This window comes from Danio rerio, chromosome 3, assembly GCF_052040795.2.
Source record: "Danio rerio strain M-AB ecotype USA chromosome 3, GRCz13ab, whole genome shotgun sequence".
Taxonomy (NCBI): Eukaryota; Metazoa; Chordata; class Actinopteri; order Cypriniformes; family Danionidae; genus Danio; species Danio rerio.
Genome location: NC_141023.1, coordinates 67,692,501 through 67,714,764, shown reverse-complemented (window position 1 = coordinate 67,714,764; position 22,264 = coordinate 67,692,501). Strand labels below are relative to the sequence as shown.

Genomic DNA, 22,264 nt, shown 5'->3' with positions numbered 1-22,264 from the left:
AACAACATCCGGAATATTTTGGAGAATCAGTTGATGTTAGAGGGGATACAGCTGCGACTAGATGTTAATTCATATGAATAACTAAGTGACCCATTCGATTGTATTTTATTAAACCCACTCCTCAATATCATATTATTTATCAAATCATCCATACGATGGTATTTTTTAACATCTACCCCTACCCTTACCCTAAAAACAACCCTCACAGTAATGTTAAAACAGTAATTAAACGTTTATTATTTATATAATCACATATAAGATGATTCTTTATAACGTCTATCAATACCCCAAGCCTCACAGTAATGTAAAAATATGAATTATTGATGTCAATGTCACAAAAACGAAGCTGCATTGACGTGAGTGTCCGCAGCTGTATCCCTTCTAGACTTCACCTCTCGGTTGTTGACGTCACAAGACAAAATACATTAACATCGCTAAACAAGATTACTTAATTTTTTATTGCACATATAAGTACATACAAGGCAAAATTAAAATAAACACGTTCATCAACATTTACAGAACAGAGCACAAATATTCGGGGATAGATAAAACCTGTCATTTGCACTAATGTTACGTGACTTGGATGAATACTCATGAATATTCATGCTACAGTTTAGTTTCTGACACACATATATATATATATATATATATATATATATATATATATATATATATATATATATATATATATATATATATATATATGAGTTTCTGACACATACATTTAAAAGAAGATAAGAAATCCCTACATTAAGGAGTAACACATACGTAAAAATAAAAAAATAAAATAAACAAACCAAAATATAAAATATGTATCTAAAACATATCTAAATTATAAACATGTTATATTTGTGTACAAAAGAAATCCGATCATTTAGAAGTAACGCTTATTTCAACAAAAAAAGGAAGGAAATCAGCCTTTTCACGTGATTGACAGCGATATTGATCAATCGATTAAAAGTTCCGCGTGTGTAAACCAATCAGAGCGAGTCAGGGGCGGGGTTTAAGCGCGCTGTGCCTCAGCTGCTAGTTTTTCAGCGGATTTTTGTTGTCATCAAGATGGAGTTCTTGTTAGGGAATCCGTACAGCACTCCTGTTGGCCAGTGTATTGGTGAGTTCGCGGATTATTAGAGCCTCTGATTCAACGCAGTGTGTTGTAATAATCATTAAAGGATCACATTCGTCCATTGTTATTGTTGAAATCCGCCGCGAATGTGATTTAGCATGAAGAGTCAGCACAGCTAGCTAAAGTAGATGATGCGCTAACACCATGGTAAAGTCTAGAGGAGATACAGCTGAAGATACTCACATCAGAATAGCACAACTTTGATGACACAATACAGCAATAAACAGTGTTTTTACATTAGTGTGAGGGTTGGGGTGGGGGTAGACGTTACTAAAATACAGATTAATGGATAGTTTCATAAATAGTATGAATAATACTGTGTATTATTACGGTATTTACAATACTGTGAGGGGAAGACGTTAATAAAATACAATTTAATGGGTAATTTAATAATTAATATGAATAATATTATGTATAATTACTGTTTTTACATTACTGTGGAAGTAAGTTAAGGGTTATTTGGCTAGACGTTATGGCTAGACATTTAAAGAATACAATTCAATGGGCAATTGAATAAATAATATGAATAATTCTCGTTAAAATTGCTGTATTTACATTACTGTGAGAGGTAAACGTTAATAAGATACAAATTAACTGGTAATTAAATAAATAATAGGAATAATACTGGGTATAATTACTGTATTTACATTACTGTAAGGGGTAGATGTTAGTAAAATACAAATTAATGGGTAATTTAATAAATAATATAAATAATTCTCGTTATAATTACTGTATTTACATTACTGTGAGGGTAAGTTAAGGGTTGGGTTATGGCTAGACGTTAATAAAACATAATTTAATTGGTCATTTAATAAATAATACGAATAATTCTCATAATAATGACTGTATTTACATTACTGTAAGGGGTAGACATGAATTAAATACAATTTAATAGGTAAATTAATAAATAATATGAATAACTCTTGTAATATTGTTGTATTTGCATTACTGTGAGGGGTAGACGGTAGTAAAATACAAATTAATGGGTATTTTAATAAATAATATGAATAATTCTCATAATAATTACTGTATTTATATTACTGTGAGGGTAAGGTAAGGGTTGGATTAGGGTTAGATACTAAATAAAATACAATTTAACTGGTAATTTAATAAATAATGTAAATAATTCTCATTAACTTTCAGCTGTGGCTGTATCCCTTCTAGTTACAACCGCTAACCAGCATCTTCATCAGGTTTAGACACAGCTAGTTTGACAAACTCTGCACATCTGTTTTCATAGCTGGAGAATTCATTAAGTTTGTAGAGAGTAAGGAGGAGTGTGTTTCATGTCCGTAAAGTTAGTTAGTTTTGAGCACTGAAAGCTCACTGTGATCAATCAGAGATCCTTCTCTATAATATTAATATTTTAATAGTTAAAGCTCAGTCTACACTGAGATATCACTCATTCCTGTTTGTGTTTATAAAATAAATGTATTACTCTATATGTAATGCTTTGCTCAGGATTGTTTAGTAGATCACCATAACACACACAAACACTATATATATATATATATATATATATATATATATATATATATATATATATATATATATATATATATAGAGAGAGAGAGAGAGAGAGAGAGAGAGAGATATGAAAAGCAGGCAATCAAAAAAAAATCACCAGAATATCCATATTTATGATTTGTCTCAGCTAAAAATACAGCACTGTGTACAAATGAGTGAAATGTTTTTACATATTGTTAAGAAATGAGTTTTATTTGTTCATTATTATTTTTGCATTGTATTGTATAATATAGTGGCACTTTATGTAATTATAAATATTATATTATACAAATTATACATAGTAATTATGTACATAATTATTTAAAGAAAGTAAAAAAAAAACCCTGGTTATGAATATTTAAATTTTTGAATATGTTTTAGTTAAATAAAGATTTAATAATTCATTTTTATTTAGCATTTTATTGTAATATATTTTTAATATATAAATATCATTTAAAAATGTATAACAAATTTTATATAAAATGTAAACATAATTACATATAATTTTTATAATTAAATGTTGTTATATAACATTAGGAATATATAGTATATTAAGTGTTTATATATATATATATATATATATGTGTGTGTGTGTGTGTGTGTGTGTGTGTGTGTGTGTGTGTGTGTGTGTGTATATGTGTGTGTGTGTGTGTGTGTGTGTGTATGTATATATATATATATATATATATATATATATATATATATATATTATTATTATTATATTCTTCTTCTTATTATATTATTATTATCATTATAGTATTATTATTATTAGTGTTATTATTATTATCATTATTATCAAATTATATTATTATTATTATATTGTTATCATTATTATTAGTATTATTATATTATTATTATCATTATATAATTATTAATATATTATTATGTTTTGTTATTATATTTTTATTATTATTATTATTATTATTATTATAGTATTATTACTATGTTATATTTTTATTATTATTATTGTATTATTATTATTATATTCTTCTTCTTCTTATTATTATTATGTAATATTATTATTAATAATATTATTATTATATTATTGTTATTATCATATTAATTAAAATAAAAATAATAATTATTATAGTATTATTACTATGTTATATTATTATTATTATTATTATTATTATTATTGTATTATTATTATTATATTCTTCTTAATATTATTATTATGTTATATTATTATTAATATTATTATTCTTATATTATTATCATTATTATACATATTTTTATTATCATTATTATAATTATATTATTATTATTATTGTCATTTTTATATAATTATCATTATCATTATATTATTATTATTATAATTATTATTTATATTATTTATATTATTATTATTATTATTATTATTATTATTATTATTATTATTATTATAGAGCAGCTTATGCTAGAATTCTAAAAGCAGTGTGTGTTGTTATCATCATGTCTGGTCCTGATGTGGTTACAAGCGTCATAAATCTGCAGTTTTACAGTCACGTGAGTGCTTCGGTTTGTTGACACTGCACGATACGCAAAACCGCTGCACACGTGGTGTCTTTAACCACTTTGCTTTGCTTTAATGAGTGTCTCTGCGAGGAAATCTATCAATAGCAGTTTATTTGCATCATAATGCAAACCACCGAGCCACCGTGGCTTCCCCTATTTCTCCAGTGCTGTGCAGAAAAAAAGTGACGAGATTCGACCGATTTGCAAGCGAACAGAGTCTCTGTTAGCGGTCGCAGAATAAAGTGTGTTAGAGAGCATATTGCATTACTGCTGCTCCTGATTAGATTTGGGAAGAGTTGATGAGCAGCGTCTCTGTGCTGAGGTCAGACGTTGAGGATCTGCTGAGCACTCTGCTGAGCATTCATCACTCAGCTCTCTCATGAAAAGTCATACTCCAGGAAAAGTACTTGCCTAAAGATGTAGAGCAAGTGGAGTAAAAGTGAAAGCATCCGGAAGCTTTGACATGACAGCGCCCCCACACCCTGATGCTCATGACAAGAATAGCATGTGTAGTTATCGGTTCCCTAAATGAGTCGCCGTCTTGCATGGAGGAAGGATGTTTTTGCCCTTTTACACATGATAATCCATGACCGCATTACACTGACCTGTCAGAATAACACATTGCCAATGAGTGACCGTGCTGTGCTTCTGACAGAAAAGGCCACGGATGGCTCCCTGCAGAACGAGGACTGGACGCTCAACATGGAGATCTGTGACATCATTAACGAGACTGAGGAAGGGTGAGAGACCAACACACACACACACACACACACTCGGACACTACAGTCTGTGCTGTGTATGAGGAACAGCAGTCTGTTGTGCTCTGCTGTGTTTGGGCGTCTGCTCTCCTGTTCAGCGCGTTCAGTGCTGTGGGTGTTTTCCACCACATGTGATGTGTTCAGATGTTTGCATAAGCATGCAGTTTGCGTTATATAGTCTCGCGTGATTATGGTAGGTATAAGATATTGATAAAGCATGACCTGCAGTGCTTCACTTCTGCCTTTGTGCTTCCTGTAAGCCAGGAGTGTGTTGCTGTAGTTCCGCTTCTTCATGTGATCTTCCTGCACATGTTGACGGCATCTAAAACTGATTACTTCTCTACTTTATAGTTGGTAGGGGGGTAACAGATCACGGTTGATCCCCATGACTGTATAAATTATGGACGACGCGACAGCTTTTCACACTGAACGCTTTGAATGCAGAACGCCTCGTGACTGACACAAACTGTCTCCACACACTGCTGAAATTGGAGCCCGGGCATGTGCTGAAGGACTGCCCGATGGGCTCAGAGGAGACATTTTATTCCAAGTGGGATTAATTTTTTAATTTGGGTTCAAGTCTCGTTCATTAACACGGAGGAGGCGGGCTTTATGACTTCAATTTCACTAGATGAAAGTGGATGTGACAATTAAAGGGCTGATTTGATTTGATTTTAAATTTAATAATGGTGTTAAAGAGGTCTTAAAGGGCACCAATGGTGAAAAATCCACTTTTCAAGCTGTTTAGACAGATGTGTGTGTTGATATAGTGTATATAGCATCATATTGATGTGATATAAACACACACAGTTCTTTTTTTTTTCAATTTAACATCAAATAAACGGTGGACCAATTGGAGCGGTTTTCAGACCGACCGCAACTTGACGTAGGAGAGCGTTCCCCCGCCCACCAATATTGATTGACAGGCTCGCGTCACGATCATATCCTTAGTTTCTTGTTGCATGTCCGCCATTTTCAGCACGTGAGTCAAAGCGGTGTCACTAAAGGAACACCCGCGCTCTATGTTTTGATGAAAGGCTCATTGGGCTTCGGGCTTCGGGTCAGCGGCTCGGCGTGGGTTTCTGTCGGGGTGCACGTGGCGGAGCTTCGGGTCAGCGGCTCGGTGTGGTGTGGGTTTCTGTCTTGGTGCACGTGGCGGAGCTTCGGGTCAGCGGCTCAGCGTGGGTTTCTGTCTTGGTGCACGTGGCGGAGCTTCGGGTTAGCGGCTCGGCGTGGTGTGGGTTTCTGTCGGGGTGAACGCGGCGGAGCTTCGGGTCAGCGGCTCGGCGTGGGTTTTTGTCGGGGTGCACGCGGCAGAGCTTCGGGTTAGCGGCTCGGCGTGGTGTGGGTTTCTGTCGGGGTGAACGCGGCGGAGCTTCGGGTCAGCGGCTCGGCATGGTGTGAGTTTCTGTCGGGGTGAATGCGGCGGAGCTTTGGGTCAGCGGCTCGGCATGGTGTGAGTTTCTGTCGGGGTGAATGCGGCGCAGCTTCGGGTCAGCGGCTCGGCGTGGGTTTCTGTCGGGGTGCACGTGGCGGAGCTTCGGGTCAGCAGCTCGGTGCAGTGTGGGTTTCTGTCGGGGTGCACGCAGCAGAGCTTCGGGTCAGCGGCTCGGCGCGGTGTGGGTTTCTGTCGGGGTGCACGTGTCGGAGCTTCGGGTCAGCAGTGCGACGCCGTTGTGTTTGTCCTGGTGGAGGCCTGTGTTTGGAGTTCTGGAATGCGTGCCGCGGCGATTCGGAACACTTCATGTTTCTGCCGCATCACTGAGTGTGTCTGGTGTGCCGTGTCCTGGCACATTCAGTGCCTCAGTCAAAGTTAATTCAGTGTGTGTGTGTGGTTATTAGTCTCGGTGTAAAAACTCGGCACTTGTACACCGAGACTATACAAAGAGACACAAATGATTTTGTACTCTCTGCTTGGTCTGTGTGCGACTCGTACATTTACGACTGAATGCTGATCTTAGCTTAGCTTAGCTTCTCTCTGTGGCTGCGTCCGAAACCGGCTACTACTCAGTAGGTACTGCATTTGAATGTAAACGTAGAACTAAAATAGTACGCTCTATACTGTATGAATGTGAAAAGTATGAATGGAATTCGGACGAACTACATCCGCCATTTTGTCATGGTCACGAGACCTACCTGCAACAGTTGCGTCGCCTCACTTCCAATTATGAATTCTCTCATGGGGCGTTATGGGATAGTGCAGCGTGCATGGCATGCGCACTTCAGAATCTCGCCGGAAGTAGTAAGTCATCCGGGTACTTTCGAATTCTATGAATTCGGACATACTACTCGGCTCACATACTGATTTTAGCGTACTATATAGTATGGAAGTATGCGGTTTCGGACACAGCCTGTCTGTCAGCCTGTCTGTTGCGAACTCAGAGCGTGGAAGCTCTTGGCTCCGCCCCCTTGTTATGTTTGGCGGGAAGCCGAAACTAATTTAAATGTGAAGCAACACGCCCCCTAAAACAGCAAACTGTGTACACGCCCCCAACATGACACATTTGAACACATTATAATAAAAACATCTGAACTGTGTGTTGAACTGAACCTAAACCGGCACACTCAGAACAACCAGAATATTAATATGAAATCATAAAAAAGAGGGAAACTATAAATTTGTCGCTATGATATCTGCAGAAACCCCGCATTAACGTTTATATGATCTTTACGCTGTCGTGATTCTCCACAGGCCCAGAGACGCCATGCGTGCAGTGAAGAAGAGACTCAACGGCAACAGAAACTTCCGTGAAGTGATGCTGGCTCTGACCGTGAGTGACGGAGTACTGTTTAATATTAGCGCAGGACATTCTTGATAATTCAATTCAGTTCACCTTTATTTGTATAGCGCTTTTTTTTTGCGCTTCTTTTTGTAGATTCAGCTTCACATTTCACAGCTTCACCAGCTTCACATAAAAGATCATAGTAAATGGAAGAAGTGTAGTCCAGTTTTCAGAGTTTAAGTTTAGGTCAGTTTAGCTCAGTTCAGTGTGGTTTAATAATCACTACTGAGAGTTCAAACACTATAGAGGAAAAAACTTCACCAATTGGCGAAAGTAAAGGAAAAAAAACCTTGAGAGAAACCAGACTCAGTGTTGGGCACGACCATTTCTCCTGCCAAAGGTCTTGTGCAGAGCTGCAGTCTAGGCGCCGGAGGCTGGAAGCTGGACCTCAGTAAAGACTAATCAGTCACTGGAGCGTCACAGGAATCAGTCTCATGCTCTCCACTCCTCCATGACCACCACAGCAGCAGCTCAGGATACGGCCTGGTCCAGGATAATGGAAACCTTGGGATCATCTTGTCGCTGGTCTTGGATCTAATCAGTGACTCTGCATAGTCTGAGGGCCTCGGGATGAGTATTCCCAGGTAGAAATAGAGAATAAAGGGAATAATTAGCGTAGCTGCTGCTTATAGTGTATATAAACGAGATACGTGGAGCACATTCATGTATCACACCGCTAAGTGATGCACTGAGTGTGTGCTTTACAGATAGGTCTTTAATCTAGTGTTGAACTAAGCGAGTGTGTCGGAGCCTCGAACATTATCAGGAAGGCTATTCCAGAGTTTAGGAGCCATAAATGAGAAGGCTCGACCTCCTTTAGTGGGCTTTGCTATTCTAGGTGCTACCAGAAGCCCTGAGTCTGAGATCTTAAAGAGCGAGCTGGATTGTAACGAGACAGAAGGTTGGCTAGATAACAGGAGCTCGATTATTTAAATCTTTATAGGTGAGAAGCTATGTTTTAAATATCGCTAAACCAGTGATAAGTGTAAGGAAACCAGTGTGTTTACACTGATAGAAAAAAGACCGAGAAGCAAAATGATTTTCTTTTAATAATTTAATTTATAATATTTCATTTTCATTTTTATAATTATCTTTTTAATTCATTATTTTTTTATTTTGTAATATTTTTATTTGATATTTATTTAATTTTTCATTTTATTTGTTTAATTATTTATTTATTTTGCAATGTTTTATTTCTTAATTTTTTATTATTTTTATTTATTTAATTTATTTTTTTATTGTAATTATTTCTTCAATTAGTTTTTTATTTCAAGATATTTTATTTCTTAATTTTTTTAAATTAAATTTTATTTCTGTAATTATTTCTTCAATCATTTCTTTATTTCATTATATTTTATTTCTTAATTTATTTTAATTTCCATAATTTTTTATTGTTTCTTTATTTCATAATCTTTATTATAATTGCGTTGTTTTTTTTGTCTAGTATTTTATGCATGTATTTTTTTTACTTCTGCACTCTTTGTTTATAAAACACTTTGAGATGCTACTTTTACAGGTGCTATTTAAAATAAAGTTGATCATTATTATGATCATGATTAAATAAAATAAATGTAAAAAGGTTAAGCATTAATATATCAGAACTACATAAACGACACTGCATCATGCAAATGTGATGACCCTATGTATATAAACACAAGGTAATTAATGTTATTAAAGCGAAAACAAGAGTATTTTAGTCGTTTTAAGGAGAAACTCACTTCATTTTGACTCATTATATCTGAAAACAAGACTATATTTTTGGCTTGTCTAGAAAATTCTTCTTGATTTAAGACTTTTGAGATATTTGGACTAGAAACAAGACTCAAACTCTGAGTAAATAAAGTGTTCTGCAGTGTGTGTGTGTGCTGTTTTGCTCTAATCTTTAATATGATTGTGTTTTTAGGTGCTTGAGACTTGTGTGAAAAACTGCGGCCACCGTTTCCACGTCCATGTAGCCAACAGAGACTTCATTGAAGGCGTGATGGTGAAGATAATCAGCCCGAAGAACAACCCTCCTGCTATAGCCCAGGACAAAGTGCTGGCGCTGATACAGGTCAGTTCAGCTCAAACAACATCTGCATTTGTGTTTTTGCCAATTAAAATGCACCATGACAGAGATATTATGCAGAAATCACTTTTATAAGGGGTTTAAACACAGCAGCAGTGTGTGTGTATCTCCAGCAGCCTGTAATGGTCAACAGTAATTAATTGTGTTTATTATACTCAGACTTGATGCAGAAACACTTTGATTGACATTCTCTCTTTGTACGTGTCATCAGAGGGGAGAAGCCCCGCCCACTAGTGCCTATCTTAGTGCTATTCTCAGCTCAAACTCATCAGAGATGCATTTTACATCTAGTAAAAAGGGGGACAATATCTCTCCTTTAAGGTTGACTAGTCTGTGCAAGCTCTCGTGTAAACATACCTGTGTGTGTGTGTGTGTGTGTGGGTGGGTGCGTTCTCAGGCTTGGGCCGATGCGTTCAGGAGCAGTCCAGACCTGACTGGAGTGGTGCACATTTACGAGGAGCTGAAGAGGAAAGGGGTGGAGTTTCCCATGGCGGATCTGGACGCTCTCTCGCCCATACACACACCACAGCGGGTGAGAGATCGCATACACAAGTCTCATATCACCATATAAGTCATCTCATATCCTGATATATATATATATAGTACCATTAATATAAACTCACTATGTGGTAAATCATGAATTAAATTATTTGATATTTATTTAATGATTTAATTGATTTTTTTTGCCTTAAATTGATTTTATTAATTGTTTAATATTTATTTGTATTTAATATTAATTAATTAATAAATTTTAAGCTTAAAAATCACCTTTAATCAGTTAGTTTCTTAAATTTGAATTAAATTAAATTTATTTAATAAAATTTTAAGCTTAAATTAGAATTTAATTATGTAATATTTATTTATTTAATTTATTTTTTTGAATATTAATTTAATTAATAAATTTTAGCTTAATTCACTTTTAATTAATTTATTTCTTTAAATTTGAATTAAGTTATTTAATATTAATTCAATGCATTTATTTTTAAGCCTAAAAATTATTTAATAATTGAATATTTAATTACTTGATTTATTTAATTTATTTTAGCTTGAATTAGTTTAATTATTTAATATTTATTTAATTTATTTTAGGCTTAAATTAGAATTTAATAATTAAATATTTATTATTTAATTTATTTTTAAGCTTAAATGAGAGTTTAATCATTTTATATTTATTTATTTAATTTATTTTTATTTATTAATAATTTAATGAATTAATTTTAAGCTTAATTCACTTTTAATTAATTCATTTGTTTAAATTCGAATTAAATAATTTAATATTTACTCAATGTATTTATTTTTAAGCCTAAAAAATATTTAATAATTGAATATTTAATTATTTGATTTATTTTACGTAGAATTTAATTCTTTTATATATTATTATTTATTCTTAAGCTTAATAGGATAATAATATATATCACCATATAGTACCATTTCTTTAAACTCTGTCCCTTAATAGTTTATATAAATTGTGCACATGTAAAGGACATTTTACAGTATATTCTCAGAAATCTACTCATATGTGATCATATTCCTCACTTTATGTAGAACTTCATGACAAATCTTGGAGTAAACATATAAAATAAATATGAATAAAATATTTATACTGATGATTTCAGGCCCAACATAAGAAAATCACCCAATGATGTGTGAAGTGGAAGCATTGTGCTTTCAAGACTGCACATTTCTCCTGATGCAATTCAGTTCAGTCTGTAACGGCGTCTAATAAAGCCCTAATATCAATTATGAATCAGTATTATCATAAATAATCTGTTTTACGACAAAACAATGACAGGAAAGCAACAGCTCGTGTGTTTGTTTTCATCTTGTGGTGTGTGTTTGTTGTTTGCAGGGCGTCCCGGAGGTGGATCCAGGCACACACAGGTATAAAGCACCTGCACAAACACACACTGCACCTGAGAGCAGCCCTAAACCTGCAGCCGCTGCAGCGCCAGTCTTCAACAACACACACATGCAGACTGCAGCAGGACCCATCTCTGCAAACCCAGAGCAGGTACTCCCGATTTCACTCTCTTACATGCAAAGATCAGATGTGCTACTGAGAAGTGCAAACCATAAAAGTATTTAATTTAATTTAATTTAATTTAATTTAATTTAATTTAATTTAATTTAATTTAATTTAATTTAATTTAATTTAATTTAATTTAATTTAATTTAATTGGTTTATTTCTAAGCTTAAAAATATAATTTAATTATTTTATGTTTATTTAATTATTTTATTCAGTTTTAAAATTTATTTATTTATTTAATTAATTTATATTTATTTAATTATTTAATTTATTTTAAGCTTAAAAATAAAATTTAATTATTTAATATTTTTTTCATTATTTAATTTATTTTTAAACTTGAAAATTATAATTTAATTATTTTATGTTAATTATTTTAGGAATTTATTTCAAATTTTAAATTTTTTTTATTTAATTCAATATTTATTTGATTAAGATTTCTTCTAGGCGGTTCATTCCGCTGTGGCAACTCCAGATGAATCAGTAACTAAGCCGAAGGAATTAAGGAATTATTATCTAATTTCTTTTTAATTTTAACATTTAATTTTAAAATTTCATTATTTTATATTTATTTAATTATTTAAATACTTTTTTCTAATTGTATTTTTTTTATTAGAATTGAATATTTAATATTTATTTCTTTAATTTATTTTTAAGCTTAAATTAGAATTGAATTATTTAATATTTAATTATTTAATTTTGTTTAAGCTAAAATTAGAATTTAATTATTTAATATTTATTTATTTAATTTCTTTTTAAGCTTAAATTAGAATTTTATTATTTATTTAATTTATTTTAAGCTTAAATTAGAATTTAATTATTTAATATTTATTTATTTAATTTAATTCTAAGTTGCTTTTTTATTATTTAATTTATTTTAAAGCTTTATTAAAATTGAATTTAACTGTTTAATATTTATTTAAATATTTTATTTATTGTTAAGCCTAAATTATATATATATATTTTAATTATTTTCTTTAAATTTGGGTGAGAATTAAGAATGTATATAGCTGTGTGTGTCTTTGTTGATAGTTGTGTTGTTTGTCCAGATTGCACGTCTGCGGAGTGAGCTGGATATTGTACGCGGGAATATTAAAGTGATGTCGGAGATGCTGACAGAGATGGTGCCGGGCCAAGAAGACGCATCTGATCTCGAATTACTCCAGGTATTATGAACAAACAATATCTGATGATGATGATAATAATAAGTCCTTGCGGTTAGCACAGCTTCCACTGCAAAAGAATATCTCAATACTTTTCCCTGACGAGTTTACATGTGTCCACAAGAGAATGCAGCAGCACAGATCTCCTCCATAACACCTGTGTGTTTAACGCTTTCCAATGTGACGCTGCTTGATTCTTAATTCTGATGTCAGACAAATTAATTTAATTACAAACTGAAGTATTAGTTAAAAACATTAGTAAGTTGAAGTTGTTTGTGCAATGGTGTGCGTCAGGAGCTGAACCGGACCTGTCGAGCCATGCAGCACAGGATCGTAGAGCTCATCTCTCGCGTATCCAATGAAGAGGTCACCGAAGAGCTGCTGCATGCTAACGATGATTTAAACAACATGTTCCTGCGCTACGAGAGGTGAGGCTCCATCATAGTATATACAGTTGCAGTCAGAATTATTAGTCCTCCTGTATGTTTTTACCTTAATTTCTGTTTAACAGATTTCTCCAACACATTTCTAATCATAAGTGTTAATAACTCATCTCTAATAACTGATATGTGTGACAGCACATAATATTAGACTAGATCTTCTTCAAGACACTAGTGTTCAGCTTACAGTGACATGTAAAGGCTTCACTAGGGTAATTAGGGTAAAGTTAGGGTAATTAGGCAAGTCATTGTATAACAGTGGTTTATTCTGGAGACAATCCAACACTAATATTGCTAAAGGGGTGAATAATATTGAGCTTAACATGACTTTAACACTATTAAACACTGCTGTTATTCTAGCACAAATAAAACAAATCAGACTTTCTCCAGAAGAACAGACATTAGAGGAAACACTGAGAATAACTCCTGAATCTGCTCATCATTTGGGAAATAATTGAGGAGGTAAATTAATTCACAGGAGGGCGAACAATTCTAAATTCATCACGCTAGATAGATGCAAGTGTTGTTTTGCTGGTGTCACCCAGGCGCAGGTTTCATTCTCACATTTTGCACCAAGTTGTTTAAATACAAAAATGCATTTATTATGAATAAAGAGTAAAAAACAAAGATGTTTTATTTTTTTTAACCATTATTTAACCAGAAAAGACTCTCTGAGATAAATAATATCTTTTTTAGGAGAGTCCTGGCCAAACATTCGAGATCTTACCAAGGCAAACTGCACATTAAGAACACTTAAAACTATTTAAAACCATAGAATACATTTACATTCAGTCATTTAGCAGATGCTTTTATCCAAAGCGACTTACAAATGAGGACAAGGAAGCAATTTACACAACTATAAGAGCAACAGTGAAGAAGTGCTGGAGGCAAGTTTCAGGTCTCTAAAGTCTCATAAGTAAAACATTAGTAATTCTTTTTTTATTATTTTTTTTTTATTAATGTAGTTAGTGGAGGAGTCAGAGAGGCAATTGCAGATTAGGAAGGGAAGTGGAAGCTAAATAGTTGAGTTATTAGTGGTTTCTTGAAGACAGCGAGTGACTCTGCTGTTCTGATGCAGTTAGGGAGTTCATTCTACCAACTGGGCAGATTGAATGCGAGAGTTCGGGAAAGTGATTTCTTCCCTCTTTGGGATGGAACCACGAGGCGACGTTCATTCACAGAACGCAAGTTTCTGGAGGACACATACATCTGCAGAAGTGAGAGCAGATAAGAAGGTGCAAAGCCAGAAGTCGCTTTGTAAGCAAACATCAGAGCTTTGAATTTGATGCGAGCAGCAACTGGCAGCCAGTGCAAACAGATGAGCAGCGGAGTGACATGTGCTCTTTTAGGTTCATTAAAGACCACTCGTGCTGCTGCATTCTGGAGCAGTTGAAGAGGTTTGATAGAGTTAGCTGGAAGCCCGGCTAGTAGAGAGTTGCAATAGTCCAGACTAGAGAGAACAAGAGCTTGAACAAGGAGTTGAGCTGCATGTTCAGAAAGGAAGGGTCGGACCTTTCTGATGTTATAGAGTGCGAATCTGCATGATCAATCAGTTCTAGAAATGTGGTCAGGGAAGGTCTGGTCATCAATCGTTACTCCAAGGCTTTTCACCATTTTGGATGCAGTAATGGTTGCCCCATCCATCGGGATTTAAAAGTTATGATGTAGAGTCAGAGGAGAAACTTCAAGCATTTCTGTTGTGAATGATCATGCATTTGCTGAATGAGTGTCTTAAAATGGTCCAATATTTAATTTAGGATCACAAATATTACATATACTCTTTTGGGATTTGTTGTTTGTTTCTAACAGGTACGAGAGATATCGAGTTGGCAGAGCTGCACAAAACAACGGGGTGAGTTTGACACTCTGTTCTCTTTAATACTCTAGGTCAGACTTTATTTTGATGGTCTGTTTGTTGAATTTAAGTTACACTGCATCTACATGCCTGCTAATTCTCATTAGATTATACGTAGACTGTTAGGATGGGGTTAATGTTAGTCAGACAAGTTGACATGTACTTGCAAAGTGTCTTCTAGTCAGTGAAATGTCTGTTGAAGGAGCAGCATCAGCAGATATTCAGCAGACAGTCTACTAATAGTCTAATGCACCATCAAAATAAAGAGCTACCGTAGGCTGTATTATTTGTCTAGCATCAGTGTTTATGTTTCACTCGTGTGCTCGCTGTTGATTTTGCATGCTCATGTCTTTATTGAATGTTTTTAATGTTTGCATGATGCTTAGCTGAGAGAGGCAAGTATGATCTGTGTGTAGCTGTGAGTGAAGTAGGATGATGCTACCAGTTTACCGACCCTTGTTTTCCTTAATTCTTCCAATCGATGCCCTAAATCAGTTCTGTAGCTTTCTCATACGAAGACATGATTCACACTTTACAATAAGGTTTCATCAGTTCATTTATTTACTAACATATATTAATAAAGAACAGCATTTATTAATCATTCGTTCATTTTCCTTCGGCTTAGTCCCTTATTTATTAGGGGTCGCCACAGCGGAATGAACCGCCAACTATTCCAGCATATGTTTTACACAGTGGACACCATTCCAGCCTCAAACCAGTACTGGGAAACACCCATACACACGCACGCTCATACACTACAGCCAGTTCAGTTGATCAATTCCCCTATAGCGCATGTGTTTGGACTGAAGCAACCGGAGGAAACTCACGCCAACACGGGGAGAACATGCAAACTCCACACAGAAGCACCAACTGATCCAGCCGGGACTCAAACCAGAGACCTGAGTGCTGTGAGGCCACAGTGCTAACCATTGAGCCTCCGTGACACCCTGTTTATGAATCACAGCTTAATATTTATTTGTGCATTATTAAAATCCAAATTCATGCTAGTTATCATCAGGTTGACATCAGCATTATTGTTTATTTACATTAGCATGGATGAGTTATCATTATTAAAGTCTTTTGTTCATCTTATTAAATATATTAACTAACAATAACTAATACAACCTGATTGTAAAGTGTGACCGAGGTGTCAAACTCGTGATTTAGAAAGCGTAGTGCTTACCTGTGTATGTGTGTGTGTGTGTGTGTGTGTTTGTATTTACTATAGGCGGGCATAGATTATTTTTTTAATCTAGATTAATCTAGGAATTAATCCAGATTAAAATGGCTCATTCAGAATATGTGTGCTACCTAAATAATGACTAAAGTCTTTGGGAACGGGTTTCTCTAGCCAGGTGTCGCATTAGAGCAGGGGCTATCTCCTGTTTCCAAAATGCATCACAGACTGCTGGAGGAGCTGTTCTACTGTGATAATTGGTGATGAAAATAAATGATGTTCAGTAAGATGTGCTTGTGTTTATTAACTGTTTATTCAGGTAAACATAAATCAACATACATCAGCTCCAAACGGCCATTTCTGATGACCTTAAGTCATCACTGAACTAAGCAGACATGATAAGAGGCCCACCACTAATATTTACATATTAATCATTATGCATCTTAAATAATTCATGAATAAATAACCTAAAGCACGCGCACACACATTTGTTATTTGATCTAATAATCTGCTATTTTTTTAATATATTGCATGTAGAACACCTACAGAACACATTCATTAAAATATTAAAATAGTCATGAATTATTTAGTTCAGGGGTGTCCAAACTCGGTTCTGGAGGGCCGGTGTCCTGCAGATTTTAGCTTCAGCTTGCCTCAACACACCTGGGAGGATGCTTCTAGAAAGCCTTGTGAGAGCTTGATCAGCTAGCTCAGGTGTGTCTGATTGGGCTTTGAACCAAACTTTGCAGGGTTTGGACACCGCTGATTTAGTTTATATAAGCGAATAATAGTTGGCGGTTCATTCCGCTGTGGCGACGTCTTATAAATTAGTGTCTAAGCTGAATGAATGAATGATCTATTTGTATTTTCATGATGGAGATGTCTTCATTACGCCAGTGTGTGTATAGTGAGGGATTGTCATGTTAATATTCTGATGATTAGAGCAGTGTGTTTGTGTGTGTGTGTGTGTGTGTGTGTTGTGTGTGTGTGTGCGTTGTGTGTGTGTGTTGTGTGTGTGTGTGTGTGTTGTGAATGCGCAGGTGCTGAATGAGGCTTCAGAGGAGGATAATCTAATAGATCTGGGTCCCGGATCTCCAGCGGTGGTCACTCCTCGCATCAGCACTACACCCACACACACACACACTCACACACACACACACATGCAGACTCCTCCCGCTGCTCCTGCTGCTGCTGCTGCTGCTGATACTGCATCCCTGTCCACACAGCTGGCGGGACTTGGTGAGGATCACACACAAACACACACACACACACACACATATATACATACACACACATGCAAACATGCACACACACACACACACACACAGACACGCATAAATACATACATATACATATATGATAAGATTCACACATACATACAGTCCTATACACAAACGCACACACATACATACACACACATACATAAATACATACATAACTACACATGCATGCATACATACGTACACACATGCACACATATACTGTATATATATATATATAAATGAATAAATAATTGTTTTTTTAGGCAAAGAAAAGTAGAGCCATCTGACCAATCAGAAACAGCAGGGCGGGGTTTCAGAAACAGCAGGGCGGGGTTTCAGAAACAGCAGGGCAGGGTTTCAGAAACAGCAGGGCGGGGTTTCAGAAACAGCAGGGCGGGGTTTCAGGAACAGCAGGGCGGGTTTTCAGAAACAGCAGGGCGGGGTTTCAGAAACAGCAGGGCAGGGTTTTAGAAACAGCAGGGCGGGGTTTCAGGAACAGCAGGGCGGGTTTTCAGAAACAGCAGGGCGGGGTTTCAGAAACAGCAGGGCGGGGTTTCAGAAACAGCAGGGCGGGGTTTCAGGAACAGCAGGGTGGGGTTTCAGAAACAGAAGGGCGGGGTTTCAGAAACTGCAGGGCAGGGTTTCAGAAACAGCAGGGCGGGGTTTCAGAAACAGCAGGGCAGGGTTTCAGAAACAGCAGGGCGGGGTTTCAGGAAAACAGAAGGGTGGGGTTTCAGAAACAGAAGGGTGGGGTTTTGAGAGAACAGCTCATTCAATAAATTGTTTCAGGCACTGACAGATGATGGCGAAATTTAAATTCTGAAAAAAAAATGAGGTTAACAATAAGTATTTTTTTGATCATGGACGAAAATAAATCCATTGTTGGAAACATCAACCTTGAAAATAGATTAAAAGGCGCACATTAATAGTAAAATATGCAACCTTATATAGCCTGCTTTTCTCCTGCAGATGTCAGGTCAGACAGCGTCAGCGGGACGCTCAGCTCTCTGGCCAATCACAACCCTCAGGACGACTTCGACATGTTCGCACACACACGCTCCAGCTCTCTGGCCGAGCAGCGCAGGAAGTGAGTGTACACACACACACGCACAAACACATACTCACACAATGCTGAAAACCGGTGAACAAATGAACTAGTAAATAAATAATTGATTTAATAAAAAATGAATGAATAAATAAATGAATAATTGAATAAACGAATAAATAAATAAATGAATAAACAAATGAATAAATAAATACATAAATAATTTAATCAATTAATAAATTAATAATACAATAAATGAATAAAAAACAAGCAATTGAATAAACTAATAAATGAATAAATAAATATTTGAAAAAACTAATAAATTAATCAATAAATAATTGAATAAACTAATAAATGAATAAATAAATTTAATAAACGAATGAATAAATAAATAAATAATTGAATAAACAAATGAATAAATAAATAATTGCATAATTGAATAAAATAAATAATTGGATAAATAAACAAACAAATAAACAATTAAATAAATAAATGAATAAAATAAATAATTGAATAAACTAATGAATAAATAAATAATTGAATAAAAATAATTTAATAAATGAATAAATAAGTTAATAAATAAATAAATAATTGAATAAATGAAAGAATAAATAAATAAATAAATAAATAATTGAATAAATAAATAATTATATAAGTAAATAATTAATTGAATAAATAATAAATTGAATAAATAAATAAATAATTTAATTAATAAATAATTGAATAAATAAATGAATAACGGAATAAATGAATAAATAAATCATTGAATAAATAAATAAACAAATAATTAATTGAATAAATAAATGAATAAAAAAATAAAAAATTGAATAATTGAATAAATAAATAATTGCATAAATAAATAAAATAAATAAATACATGAGTAAATAAATTAATAAATTAATAAATAAATTAATAAATATGCTCTGATTGCGGTGTTCTCTTGCAGTGTTAAATATGAGGATCCTCAGGCTCTGGTGGGTTTGGCCTCAGCATTAGACATCAGACAGCAGAACGCCACTGGGGTGAGTTTATACACACACACACACACACACACACACTGATGAAGACTGATAATAAATGAGCACACTCACTGCAGCACTGTACTGTAGTTTCTACACTCAAATATATTGGCACTATGAGGTCTCTCAGTGTCAAACCACACCATGATTGATGCACAATTACAGAATTGTTCATGACCAGAGTGGGTAGATAACTCCCCTCCGCTCTTCAGTTCATGATCGCCCCCCTTTTAAGCATCCCCCCCACACTTTTCAGTTTTACCAGCATATATATACCCCACTCAGCCCTGTTAGACCATGCGCCGGCTGCAGAGGGGATTTTATTGTGGATTCAGACATGCTCCTAACGCTTTTGCGCCCTTCACTTTAGACTTTGCGCCTAGATCATTAAAATTGAGCCTAAGGTCTTATTTCAAGGTCTTATTCTTATTTCTTCAAAGTCAAAATAAAATGAGTTTTCATTTAAACAAGAAAATGCTTCTTGATTTTAATAATGTGCAGATATTTGGACTAGAAACAAGACCTTAAGCAGGAAAAGCATTCGTGCTGTGTGTCTTTAAATCAAATGGGTAAACAGTGAGGTTTCTCCAAAGTCTGATGGTGTCAGTGAAACTCAGTGTTATGAAATCCTCATGTTAGCAAATCACTCCAGATATTTTATATCTCCATTATTAGCACACACAGGCGTTGTGTTGAAATGCGCTGATGTTACACAACAGTCCTGCAGTGCCCAGCCATCAGCCCACAGCTCAAAGTTTACATCTCTTTATATCTATATATATTTCTCCTCCTCTTGTTTGTTTTCTCCTCTCCATCTACTGCAGTTCACTGACTCAGAGTGACTTTCTCTTATTGAGACTTTAGTGCTTTAGTCCTGGTTTGGGTGTGTGTGTGTGTGTGTGTGTTTTTCTTCTTTTTCTGCACGTGTGTAAGCTGTTTTCTGTTGTTGATTCAGCCCAATGTAAAAGGCGCTAACGCTGAGCTGGAGCCCATAGACAGCTGGCTTATGACCCAAGGAATGGTGAGGATGCCACCAGAAACACTGTGTGTCTGTTCATCCCTCCATCAACACTAAACACGGCACAGTAAAGCAGAGAGACGCTCTCGGAGACACCATTATTCATCTCTGATGAGCTCTGCTCTCGGCTCTCTCCTTCTTTACTGTGCTTCACCTCATTTTCACCTCATTCCTCAGGGGAAAAGCTGTAGATTTCACCATCATCATCCACTATCTAGATGCTGGACTCTAACCTGGATTAAAACTAGTGTATCCAGTGTTTGGCTATTGCACACAGTAATCTCACTTTCCAGATTCACATTATTTTAGTGACTTTATATAAACTAATATGCAAAAACAAAGAACTAAATAACTCTTATTTATTTATTTATTTATTTATTTGTTATTATTATTATTATTATTATTCATTCATTCATTCATTCATTTAGTCATTCATTCTTTCTTCTTCTTATTTATTATTATAATATTTATTTTATTACTATTGTTCACTGTTATTTTTTATTATTATTTATTTATTTTATATTTTTATTATTGGTATTCATTATTATTATTAATATTATTATTATATTTATGTATTTATTATTATGCATTATTCTTGATTGAGATTCATAATATTATTATTTATTTATTATAATATTTATTTATTATATTATTATGCATAATTAGTTATTATTATTATTTATTTATTATAATATTTATTTATTTTATTATTATTCATATATTATTATTATTAGTACTATTATTCATTCATTTATTAATTATTTATTTATTGTATTTATTATTATTTAATAATAATGCAACAAATAAATAATAAAATAAATTAATATATTTATTATTATTATTCATTAATAATATAATTATTTAATAACAATATTTATTTATTCATGTTATTGTTATTCATTATAATTATTCATTATTTGTTTATTATTTATTATTTATTATAATATTATTTATTACATTATTATGCATCATTAGTTATTATTATTATTTATTAACAAAAAATATTTTATTGTTTTTCATTATTATTATTTATTTACTTGTTCATTATTTATTATAATATTTTATTATATTATTATGCTTCATTAGTTATTGCTATTATTATTTTTATAATAATATTTATTTTATTGTCATTCATTATTATTATTTATTTAATTATTTATTATTTATTATAACATGTATTTATTGTATTATTATGCATCATTAGTTATTATTTATTATTTTACTGTTAGAAATTATTATTATTTTTTATTTGTTTATTTTTTATTATATTTATTTATTATATGATTCATTATTATTATTACTTATTGTATAATTTATTATTATTATTATTTACTATTATAATATTTATTTATTATATTATTATGCATCATAAGTTATTATTATTTATTTGTTTATTATTCATTATATATTGTATTATTTATTTACTATACTATTATGCATCATTAGGTATTATTATTATTATGTATTAATTAAATTGTTTATTTTATTGTTATTCATTATCATTATTTATATATATGTTTATTTTT

At 33.6% G+C, this 22,264-nt stretch overlaps 1 protein-coding gene across 1 annotated transcript in view; it reads left to right on the top strand.

Moving 5' to 3' along the window:
• Positions 1-1,035: 1,035 nt before the first annotated feature.
• tom1l2a (target of myb1 like 2 membrane trafficking protein a) overlaps positions 1,036-22,264 on the top strand; it is a 33,683-nt gene continuing 12,454 nt past the window's right edge. The window contains 12 exon segments of the mRNA NM_001351677.2: positions 1,036-1,111; positions 4,782-4,866; positions 7,577-7,655; positions 9,571-9,720; positions 10,133-10,267; positions 11,585-11,746; positions 12,809-12,925; positions 13,217-13,350; positions 15,172-15,214; positions 17,435-17,633; positions 18,626-18,743; positions 19,648-19,723. Of these exon segments, the coding sequence (NP_001338606.2) occupies positions 1,060-1,111; positions 4,782-4,866; positions 7,577-7,655; positions 9,571-9,720; positions 10,133-10,267; positions 11,585-11,746; positions 12,809-12,925; positions 13,217-13,350; positions 15,172-15,214; positions 17,435-17,633; positions 18,626-18,743; positions 19,648-19,723 (1,350 nt within the window). The 5' untranslated portion in view covers positions 1,036-1,059.